At 38.2% G+C, this 12,096-nt stretch overlaps 1 protein-coding gene across 1 annotated transcript in view; it reads left to right on the top strand.

Moving 5' to 3' along the window:
- Window positions 1–11,785, top strand: part of supt3h (SPT3 homolog, SAGA and STAGA complex component) — a 290,795-nt gene extending 279,010 nt beyond the window's left edge. Inside the window, exon 13 of the mRNA XM_056477667.1 lies at window positions 11,385–11,785. Coding sequence (XP_056333642.1) covers window positions 11,385–11,426 — 42 coding nt within the window. The 3' untranslated portion in view covers window positions 11,427–11,785. The remainder of the gene's footprint in view (window positions 1–11,384) is intronic.
- Window positions 11,786–12,096: the final 311 nt, after the last annotated feature.

Here is a 12,096-nt window from a genome sequence, read left to right on the forward strand (position 1 = left end):
ATTTTTGAATTCTAAACATAGGTTTCTGCAGCGGTCCGCGGCGCCCAGCCGTCGACTTGAGTGCACCCTGATAGAAACCTATGTTTAGAATTCGAAAACGCATGCTAGTTAAGATCACAGGGAGCTTCTGGGATCGCGAGAAATGCAAACGACTGAAGTATAAGGTAGACTCAATGAGAAGTACACATGTTTGCAAACCTACCTAAAGATACAACCAATAATTCCGATTAGAGCGATAATGTGGAGAATATTGATCTTGTGTTGAGCCCAATGAGCCTTGCATCTAAAAATAGACCTCGGGGTTCCCTTAGTGATATCGCTTCCACTCACGCTGAAAATGGTGGAGGACGTGAATCAACAAACTGAGGATATGATGACGCGCCTGTCAATCAATATTGGTGGGCGGGGGGACCGCTCTCCTACGTAAAGTCGCGGTCGATTTGAAAACAGCTCCAATTGGTCCACCGTTTTTTATGTTGTTAAATTGAAAAAAAAAGCACTGGGTGTGCTTATATCACCCCAATATGACAGTCTATACACCATACATGCACATATGTCTGTCCAAACAGCTTGAAAAGTAGAGTTTTTACCATAGGTGCCCTTTAAAACAACTTTAAACACCGCGTTCTCTTTTGGATTTGAAAATGCTTGTTTATATCTGACATTCATTTCAGAATGGGTTTCATTTTTAAGATTTTTTAGCAGGTTTTACATGGTTTCTAGGGTATTTTAAGTGATATCTAGAGTATTTTCTTACAGTGGCTAGGGTGTTGTTATCTTCAGTATGGTGGCTAGGGAGTGGTAGATGGTTGCTATGTGATAATTCCCAGCAGGCACAGGATGTCAATATGACATCCAATTGATTTTGTACCCCAACGTCGTAGGGAAGTTGCATTTTGTTTGTAAATAAAAATCAAGTTGACGTCAGAACCCAACGTCAGGCTGACATCTATAGCCCCTTTCACACAGTGATACTGGTAAATATCCGGAAAATTTCCGGAACAACTATACCGGTAAATTCATAATAAAGGTGTTCACACAGGCACGGACGTTCCGGAATTTTTCCGGAAAAGACCATTCACACATCCATTCCAAAATATCGTTAAATTCTGACATCATTAACCAGAAATGACCTCTAAACGGCAGCGCTTGTATTTGTAAACACAGAAGGGGTCGGCATTCATATTCCAGAGTTAATAGCCTCTTTCAGACATACAGATCATGTGTGAATCTCATTGGACGTCTACTGCAGCCAATCAGATGCATTCACATCCACGCTGTTTATGTAAATAAACGGCTTTGAATCCTTCTCCAGACACATTCAGCTGCTTGCTTGTCAGATAATGTTTCTATGTTCCTTCTCAGAGTCAACTGTAGATAAAATGATCAATAAAATACTTATGATAAACCGCTGTGAGTTTACCTGCACACTCTACGTTCAGCTGCATGATGGGCATGCACGTGAAGGAGTGCTCCGGTCAGTCAGATTTGAGTAACCTACAACACCTGTAGACTTTCATTTCAAGAAGTATCTCACAAGCTGAAGCACACAGTCAAATGTACATCTTCAAATGCGAAAGTCCTCCTTCATATCATCAGCATTTGTAATGCAGTCAGATGTGTAAACAAAGCGCTGGGGTTAGCGCCTCTGCCTTCGGATGGTAATGTTTTTTGGTCCGTCTCTGGGACAAACGCAGGTACATGAATGCTAGTTTAAAACAAAAGTGAACCATCAACTCCCTTTATGCTTACAAATACAAGCGCAGCCGTTTGGAGCTCATTTATAATTAATGACGTCCGCATTTAACAGTATTTTGGAATTGATGAGTGAATGGTCTTACCGGGAAAATTCTGGAACGTCCTGGCCTGTGTGAACAATATTGTTTTGTAGTTGACCAATAAAGTTGTTTTCCAGATGTTTACGAGTATCACTGTGTGAAAGGGGCTAATGTCTTTGCAAACTGAAGGCCGAAATGATCATTTGTATTCAACCTAAAATATTGGTCACACACACAGACCTTGCACACCAAGTCCAATGCGCATTTATTGTCCTTGAATTGTCATATTATTAATGCCATTTTGGCTTTTGGCTTTCGTTTGTACGGCGGTCTTAAATTGTCAAACCATCTCTCAAAATGCCTTTTCAGACAGCAGATATGTATGCTATTACGGATGCAGCCTATGCATTATCCACTGTAGGTGGATTTGTGTGGTTGCTGATATGGGCTGCATCCCAACTCGCATACTATCCATCCTAAATAGTATTTGAAATATAAAATTTTGTATGTCCCAAATTTCCACATAAATATAAAACTTACAAGGAGAGGATGAAAGACTGAACTTTGTGCACCCAATATTGAGAAAAAGCCTCAATCAGTGGTGCCACTCGGAACCACTCGAGCCATATGTGTCTCTTTTGACCAAAAATACACGGCTCTCCAGCTGTCTTCCTTCAATAATATTTTACTGGTTAAAAAAGTATAACCGTGTCTAGAAATCAGTTTCTGATTGAAAATACAATTACAATTCCCTTTTGATTGTAATGTTTACAGCACAATGAATAAGAGCTCAGTTACCAATAAATGATGTTTCGACTAATGTGCGTTTGTGGCAATGTAAACTTGAATTGCGACACCAATAAAGGGCAAACAACTTTCATTTCTATGGTAACTTAAATTCAAAGAATTATTTATGAGTGGTGATGGCGAAATACTATACTATAAATTGATCTTTCTTCATTCATGGACTTGCTCAACATGTGATGCTTCATATTTGTTTATTTTTGACTTGTGCGTGGACATAAATTAAGTTTTTGTTTTAACCTGTATTATTTATAGTAATATTATAAATATTAAAATAGTATTAGTAGTAGTACTATAAAAATTTCTAGTAATTTATATTAAAACAGTAGCAAATGTACGGCGGTCTTAAATTGTCAAACCATCTCTCAAAATGTCTTTTCAGATAGCAGATAAGTATGCTATTACGGATGCAGCCTATGCATTATCCACTGTAGGTGGATTTGTGTGGTTGCTGATATGTGCTGTGTCCCAACTCCCATACTATCCATCCTAAATGATATTTGAAATATAAAATTTAGTATGTCCCAAATTTCCGCATAAATATAAAACTTACAAGGAAAAACTGAACTTTGTGCACTCAATATTGAGAAAAAGGCCCAATCAGATAGGCCAGTGGTAGGGAACCACTCGAGCCATATGTGTCTCTTTTGACCAAAAATACACGGCTCTCCAGCTGTCTTCCTTCAATAATATTTTACCCTTTAAAAAATTGTAACCGTCACTAGAAATCAGTTTCCGATTGAAAATACAATTACAATTCCCTTTTGATTGTAATGTTTACAGCACAATGAATAAGAGCTCAGTTACCAATAAAATGATGTTTCGACTAATGTGCGTTTGTGACAATGTGGATAAACTTGAGTTGCGACACCAATAAAGGGCAAACAACTTACATTTCTATGGTAACTTAAATTGAAAGAATTATTTATGAGTGGTGATGGCGAAATACTATACTATAAATTGATCTTTCTTCATTCATGGACTTGCTCAACATGTGATGCTTCATATTTGTTTATTTTTGACTTGTGCGTGGACATAAATTAAGTTTTTGTTTTAACCTGTATTATTTATAGTAATATTATAAATATTAAAATAGTATTAGTAGTAATACTATAGTAATTTCTAGTAATTTATATTAAAACAGTAGCAAATGTACGGCTGTTAAATTGTCAAAACATCTCTCAAAATGCCTTTTCAGATAGCAGATAAGTATGCTATTTCGGATGCAGCCTATGCATTATCCACTGTAGGTGGATTTGTGTGGTTGCTGATATGTGCTGCGTCCCAACTCGCATACTATCCGTCCTAAATAGTATTTGAAATATAAAATTTAGTATGTCCCAAATTTCCGCATAAATATAAAACTTACAAGGAGAGGATGAAAGACTGAACTTTGTGCACTCAATATTGAGAAAAGGCCCCAATCAGATGGGCCAGTGGTAGGGAACCACTCGAGCCATATGTGTCTCTTTTGACCAAAAATACACGGCTCTCCAGCTGTCTTCCTTTAGTAATATTTCACTGGTTAAAAAATTATAACCGTCACTAGAAATCAGTTTCCGATTGAAAATACAATTACAATTCCCTTTTGATTGTAATGTTCACAGCACGATGAATAAGAGCTCAGTTACCAATAAATGATGTTTCGACTAATGTGCGTTTGTGGCAATGTGGATAAACTTGAGTTGCGACACCAATAAAGGGCAAACAACTTACATTTCTATGGTAACTAAAATTCAAAGAATTATTTATGAGTGGTGATGGCGAAATACTATACTATAAATTGATCTTTCTTCATGCATGGACTTGCTCAACATGTGATGCTTCATATTTGTTTATTTTTGACTTGTGCGTGGACATAAATTAAAGGTTTTTTTTTTTAAACCTGTATTATTTATAGTAATATTATAGATATTAAAATAGTATTAGTAGTAGTAGTATAATAATTTCTAGTAATTTATATTAAAACAGTAGCAATTGCATTTTTAAGAGGCATTTTGAGATATACAGGTGAAGTCAGAATTATTAGCCCCCCTTTGAATCTTTTTTCTTTTTTAAATATTTCCCAAATGATGTTTAACAGAGCAAGGAAATGTTCACAGTATGTCTGATAATATTTTTTCTTCTGGAAAAAGTCTTATTTTCTTTATTTCAGCTAGAATAAAAGCAGTTTTTTATTTTAAAAAATATATTTTAAGGTCAAAATTATTAAGGGGCTATTTTTCAATAGTCTACAGATCAAACCATCGTTATACAGTAACTTGCCTAATTACCCTAACCTGCCTAGTTAACCTAATTAACCTAGTTAAGCCTTTAAATGTCACTTTAAGCTGTATAGAAGTGTCTTGAAAAATATCTAGTCAAATATTATTTACTGTCATCATGGCAAAGATAAAATAAATCAGTTATTAGAAATGAGTTATTAAAACTATTATGTTTAGAAATGTGTTGAAAAAATCTCTACGTTGAACAGAAATTGGGGGAAAAATAAACAAGGGGCTAATAATTCTGACTTCAACTGTATATACATCCAAACGGCTCCTTAAAAAAAATGCATTTGCTAAAATAATCAGAAATGGCTCTTTGCTGAAAAAAGCTTCCCGACTCCTGAGATAGGCGAATGTTTGCAGCCATGTCTCTGTTTTCCCCCATCCACACTGACACGGAGCAGCAGCGTTTTAAAACCAAAACTTCACCGCTTCCAAAACGCTCCATTATCGGTGCTTGAAAATTCCAGGGTAGTGTGGATGGAACGAATAACCATAGCAAAACTTCGTTTTAAAACTAAAACGTATTAGTGTAAAGAGGCCAAAGAAAACGAATTGGGATGCAGCAATGTTTTTGCTGGTTGTTAGGGCGCTCCCGCATCCAGTGTACAGATGCAGGTGTCAGTGTTTCAGTGGTAGGATCAGATGTTCTCCAGCTCCTGATTAGTAATCTGCTCTCCACTGTGCTGATCCTGTAATTGGACTGAGAGATAATGACCCGAAGAAACAGAAGTCGCCAGCAAATCAAGCCTGGACCTTTGAGTCTGAATCTGACTTTATAAGTTCCAGCTTGTCCGATGTGGAAGGAGAGCTTTCACAATATCCTTTCGTTTCTGTTTTTTTTTTTTTTACTCCAGACAGTTCATGTTTCTGGGCCTGTATCTAGTTTGAGTCGTCTGTTTTCCTCCGTAGCGGCTGGGATCTGTCTCCATTTTGCTTTTGTGTCCTGTTTAAAACGCCAGACAAATGAAGAAAGTTCGCCGTAATACCAATGCAAAAAAAAAAGACACGCATCAAAAAACAAATTGTATTGCATGGAGGACGCAGCCAAACAGAGCACATCTGGTTCACATTCTCCATTTCTTTTATGACAAGGAAATTCAATGACATATATAACAATCTACCACCCTGACTGGGTTTGGATTTCGTCGGCTTCTTCCCTTTTTTTTTACCCACAGTGCATTGCTGGTTTCTCTTGTTTTGCTGCCTGTGGTTGAATAATGGTAATGAATGGCACTATAACAGGCTGTCGGAGGAGTTTCAGCGTCGCCCTTCATAAAGACACTTGTTATTTTTATATGTTGCCCGTGACTGTATCCGCCATTTGCTTCGGGGTTGTGGTGACCTGATGGTTTTGTTCGTAAAAACACAAGATCTGTGTTGGCAGAAGAGTCGTGTTCATGAGTAATTAACATTATATTTGCGTTTGACCACTTATTACTGTGCTTATGGGAGTTTAGATGACTGATGATGTACAGTATGATGTACAACCGAGTGTGTGTGTGTCAATGGCAAACAGTGGCGTCTGAGATAATGATGAAAAGGAAGAGATCTTCAGAAATCTCTATAGTTTTGATTCAATGGCGCTAAAACGGCCAGTAGTTATGCTCAATTTACACACTGAATGTATTTTTATTTTAGTTAAAGATGCATTATAGTTGAGTTTGCATAAATGAATCCTTTTTTATAGCCAATATGTGAACAGTTTGTACAAAAAAGTCAGTGTGAATTCAAAATCTACAATGTTTATTTGGCTAGCTCACATTGTTATTAAGTGAATAATTAATCTGTGCAAGTTAATCCACTAAAAAGCAAACTGTTTGGGTAATCTTTAGTCAACATCTGAGCATCTGCTTCCGCCTTTGTAGGGGCAGTTCTTCTGTTGATGACAACTTGACCATCTTAAACCTTTATAATCATGACATGGCACATCGTCACCTTGGAATTATAAGGTTCTATCTGCGTTCTGAATGATTTTGAGATGTTGAGCTTCAAATGTTTTTGCATTCCATAGCAGACAGTATGTGTGTAACATTTGTTTGTTAATGTCTTAAAATGTAAACAACTCATTAAAAAACATCCCATAATGTAAATGCATAGTAATTTAATAAGAATGTCAATAACTCAATTTTGACAAAAATGTCAGATAGAACCTTATAATTCTAAGGTGACGACATGTCACAATGTAAATGAGATGTTATGCATGTCATTACATGTCAGTCGCTCAGTTATGACATGAACAAATACATCACAACCTGTTTTTGTCTTTGTCATGACAACTTGACATTACTAATACTACAAAACTTGTCATAAATCTGTCATAAACATGATCAATTTTAAAACAGAGCCATTAACCCTCGTGTACTGTTCAACTTGACTACCCTTTTGTTATGTTGGGGATGAAAACATCCACCGAATTAAACTGCTTTAAAAATACATCAGATAAATAATATATTCAATTTTCTTTACAGAAATCTGTTAATCAACCTCAGTCCTGATCAAAACTACTAAATTGTCTAAAACTACTAAAATTCAAAACTACTAACTCTTTAATTGCCAAATTCATAAATTATGTCACTGATTTGGTGAAAAAAACACACACACAATGACGGATTTTCAATATTAAAGTAGTTGTGGACTGGATTTTTTCTCTTTTATAACAGTCTTGGACATGTGAAGGATTAGTAACAACATTGGCTTTGATGCATTGTTTTTAACTGATTTTTATTTCTTCTACCTTATTTACTGTTGGTGGCTGTTTTTGCCCCATTGACTTCCATTATATCCACATTTGATGGTGCATAAGTCTTTGTTTTTGTTTGCTCCATGTAGTTCTGAGAGCTGAGATGAGTATTTTAATTTTCTCAGACGCATCAAAGTAAATGCGTGAAGGTCACTCTTACACACTCAGACACACACTTTAATTTGCTGCTATATTCCATATAAAATCCAGAAACCAAGCTTTGTTTTGGCCTATCTTAAGGGTTAATTATGCCAACTGATGATCAACAGTAAAAATAACAAATTTGACCTCTTCCCAACAGGGAAAACCACCAACAATAAAACATGAATGATTATATGCTGTCATGATTTTGTATTCAAAAGAAATGTGGTTATAAATGAGTGCAAAATAGTGCAAAAACAGACAATTAGGGAGAAAAGGTGAAAATCAATCAAAAACAATGCATCAATGTTGTTACACATGTCCAGCACTGTGACAAGTTGTTAAGGTCTGCATGAACTGGAAGCTGTGCAGGTCCTAGAGAACATGAGTAGAGTGGTCCCTTGTATATCGCTGGAGTTCTAAAAATAACCTGCTATAGCTGAAATCCACAAAGTAGTCTGCTTTATTTTTTACAATTACTATAGGTGTTTTAAGGCTGTAAAACCCCTCACTACACATTTATACACTTCTCTCAGACAGGCATTAACATTTGCACACGTTTCTCTCTTGTTTAAAACTCTCAAAGTTCAAACTTTTGTAGAAAATTAGGTCCAGTATTGTAGAATGAAACCAAAGATCCAAACCTGTTGTCAGGCGCAAACATTCATCACTGTCAGCAAAAGGTTCATAAAGCTTTTTAGTATGGATAATGTTGGCATCCAGTGTAATGTTCTGTTTCCTGCAGTCATTGATCAGTCACTGCGTACCCTTATAGAAACCTATGTTTGCATTGCACTGCGTGGCGCGTTATGGTACGGCTCAGTTGAGGCCTCATGTGCAGAGACTTGCGTTGAATTCATACAGAAACATTGCGAACGGACAAAGCTGTAAATGTGCGTACGCAGTAAAAAATTCAGATGTATGAAACGCATATTCTCTTTGTACATCCGAATTAACATGAAACTGAGTGCACGTGCACGAGCGCAAAACCCCTCCCTGCCTCCTCCCCCTTATAAATATGGTAATGACTCCACTTTAGCAAAACCAAACAAAAAAAGCAATGGCAAAAGCAAGCAAGAAGAGAAACTTCACAGAATGTGAATTGGAGGTGCTCCTATCGGAGGTAGACCAGAGAAAAACTGTGTTATTTGCAAGTTTGTCCTACGGATTTAATAACAAAAGAAAAAAAATAGAGCAGGAGAGTTTAGCGGACGCAGTTAACGCAGTGGGGTCTGAACATCGCACTGTGAGTGAATTCAAAAAGAAATGGCCCCATGTAAAGGTGCAGGTTAAAAGGAGAACAGCGGCGAACCGTCAAGATGTGGACAGAAGAGGTGGGGGAACAGGGCATGCTGAACTAACCCTTTGAGGAGAGAGTTGCCTCAATTGTGGGCGACACACAATTTTAGAGTTGATTTGAATATTTTATCTCAAATGGCGTCAGAGTTTAATTGACTTTTACAATTTTTACATTAAAAGATATTTAAAAAATATTATAAAATAAATAACGTGCTAGTTCCAAAAACAGAGTCTTGTGCAATAAACAGGATGTTTTTCTGAACAGTTTGGTACTGGTTTTATTGTATATTTCATATGGTTAAATTGTTTAATTCATTCGTATGGTTAAACATTTTTTAAATCAAGAAATTAAGCCTTGTGCAACATAAAGGGCACATATCTGACCTATTTTTGGCTCAAACTATAACAGGAGCAAAGAATTTAATTGGTTTGAAATCGAATGTCTAATGAATGTCAAACGTCAAACTAACTTTACCGTGGTTCAACTGTATGGTATGGAAACCTTATATACCTGCTAGACATGCGGATGATCCCGTCCTATACAGCCGCCATTTCACAGCTTAAAGTTACTTTATAGTGTGCAATTTTACACAATTGCCTCTAGGGGTCGCCAATGGAAATAAAACAAACACACACAAGAAATACACGTACACCAGACATGGAATTTGAGTACACAAAGTTTTTTTATGCGTACGCAGCGTTGATGCATGAGGCCCCTGGTGTGTGACCCCTTTACCGATGGTCTTGCTGCAGAGAGTTACAACCCTTTTCGCATCCTTGTTGGAACACTGCTAAAGATCGAAGATTTATGTTAATTTGGGAAGCTGAACGCATTCTGTACTGTACAGGAGACACAGAGGAGATCGATTGACAATGGTCTACAGCCAATCAGGACGCAGAACTCAATGCGCTGTTAAAAAAAAACATGTCAAATTGCACTATAAATAACACTGCGTGAACCGCGTTATAGTGAGGGACCACTGTATTAAATGAGAAAACAGTGGGCGTGGCTTGTTTTTCATACTGCAAGCTGATTGGATGTATAATAGGCATTACATTAGCCGCGTTTCCACTATCGCGCCTAAAGCGAGCAAGCCAGGGCGAGCCAAGGCCAGTCGCATTTCCACTGTCACTTCCGGGGCATAATCGGGCCAAAGCGGGGCTTCCTTGGGGCCAGCGTCTGGCCTTTTTCGGCCCGCCGAATACCTTAGGCCAAGGAGGGCCAACTGGGGCTTCGGGGCGGGGTTACGTACAAAGGCAGAGTTTTCCTGTCAGGTAAAGAGGAGACAAGATGCTTTCTTCCCTTACATTTGTTTTGCTATCGCGTTTGATCAACTCACTCGCCTTGCAGCCAAAATCTGTGTTTGAAGTAAATGCCGCAGAACTCGAATGTCCTTATCCAGGGATCGCTGTCTGGCCTTACACCAACAGACCACAAACAGTAAAAACGCAATCGCTTCGGTGTTCTCCATCTTCCAGCTCTCGTAGTGATGCCAGGTTGTGTTTGTGGTTATAATTAGAGTTTTTTGTTCCCGCTGAAGTGGGCGGGTTGTGTGACGGGTTGTGTGACGTTTGATTCGGGGGACGTTCTGGGGGCGGTGTTTGCGTGACGCACTGCGAGCAACTAGCCCGACAGTGGAAACGCGACATGATTTCAGCCTCATTTCTCAACCTCCCGGGCTATTGGCCCGGCCTGGCCCGATTAAAGCCCTGGCTCGCACTGGCCCGACAGTGGAAATGCGGCTATTCAGAAAGATGGGGAAAAGGTTTTGGGGAGAGCTATTACAACCTAACAGACTCCTCCTGCTCACTCTTTCTGTTTGTTGTCCAAATTGACAGCTGGAGGGGCGTGGTTAAACATGTTAGCCACGCCCAATGCCTCTGACGTCATCTGATAATTTAACTTAAAATAAACAGGAGGTGCATTTTCAGATTGCAATTAAAGATTACAACTGTGAACCATTATTTTTGTTCTTAATGACATGCACAGATGACGTTTTCAGCACAAAAACTAGCAGTGTGAGCTAACAAAAATCAATATAAGTTTTGATTTCATGTGGACTACAAGTTTTGTGGACCCTCACAATCACACCCCTGTGACGTCTTTAAAATGAAGAGGTGAACAAATCAGAGCGTCATTTCCCCAAATGCATTCACAACCCACTTGTTAACTGCATTTGTTGTGTATCTGCGATTGTAATAGATGAGGACGGTGTCTTGTAGCACACAGAAATAGAAATGCCTCCGTTAAACATTAAAGAGGGCTGCACATTCCGGGCCGTGTCGTCTGTGAAAGCGGAAAACAAAAGTCTGTGGAGTTAATTCACAACACATTTCTCTTCTCTCTGACAGAGCGTCTACCGCAGGAACGGCATGACTTTCCTGGCCTGCTGAGGTCAATGAGAGAGCTGGACTCAACACTGCAGGATGACTGCGCTCAGTGTGTGTCACCTCAAGCTGAATCACACACTTCTTTTTATTTCGTATTCATAGATTGATGTAACACTCTAGTAAGAGTTTCCTCTTTTGTAAACGGCTTTAATTTCCGACCTTTAGTCAGTTTTGATTTGTTTTGCATTAGAATTGTTGATGATGTGTAGAAGTAGTTCCTGCTGTTGAGTAATGGAAACCATCTTCATCTTAGTAACACTTTACAAATGTAGTTACTTGCATTTGTATTGAGCTTGTTGACTTGTGTTCACATTTTTATATGTCAAATCTTGAAATAAAAACATGCTCTGTTTATTTCTAGACACTTTTTAATATTGTTTGTGTGTCTGTATTTATGTGTGTCTGTCTGTGTTTACACCTCCAGAATCACACACTTTTGTTATTTCATATGCTGTAGTATAATGCACTTTACTATAGTGTGATTAAAGGCCCGTTTCCACTGAGCGGTACGGTACGGTTCGGTTTGGTACGCCTTTATGGCCGTTTCCAAGCGAATTGAACCGTACCACTTTTTCGGCACCCTTTCGAAAGGGTACCAAACACGAGAAAGGGTACCAAAAGGCGGAGCCACACGGGCAGCTGAACACTATTGGTTTACAGAGATACGTCATTC

Source organism: Danio aesculapii, chromosome 17 (assembly GCF_903798145.1).
Source record: "Danio aesculapii chromosome 17, fDanAes4.1, whole genome shotgun sequence".
Lineage (NCBI taxonomy): Eukaryota > Metazoa > Chordata > Actinopteri > Cypriniformes > Danionidae > Danio > Danio aesculapii.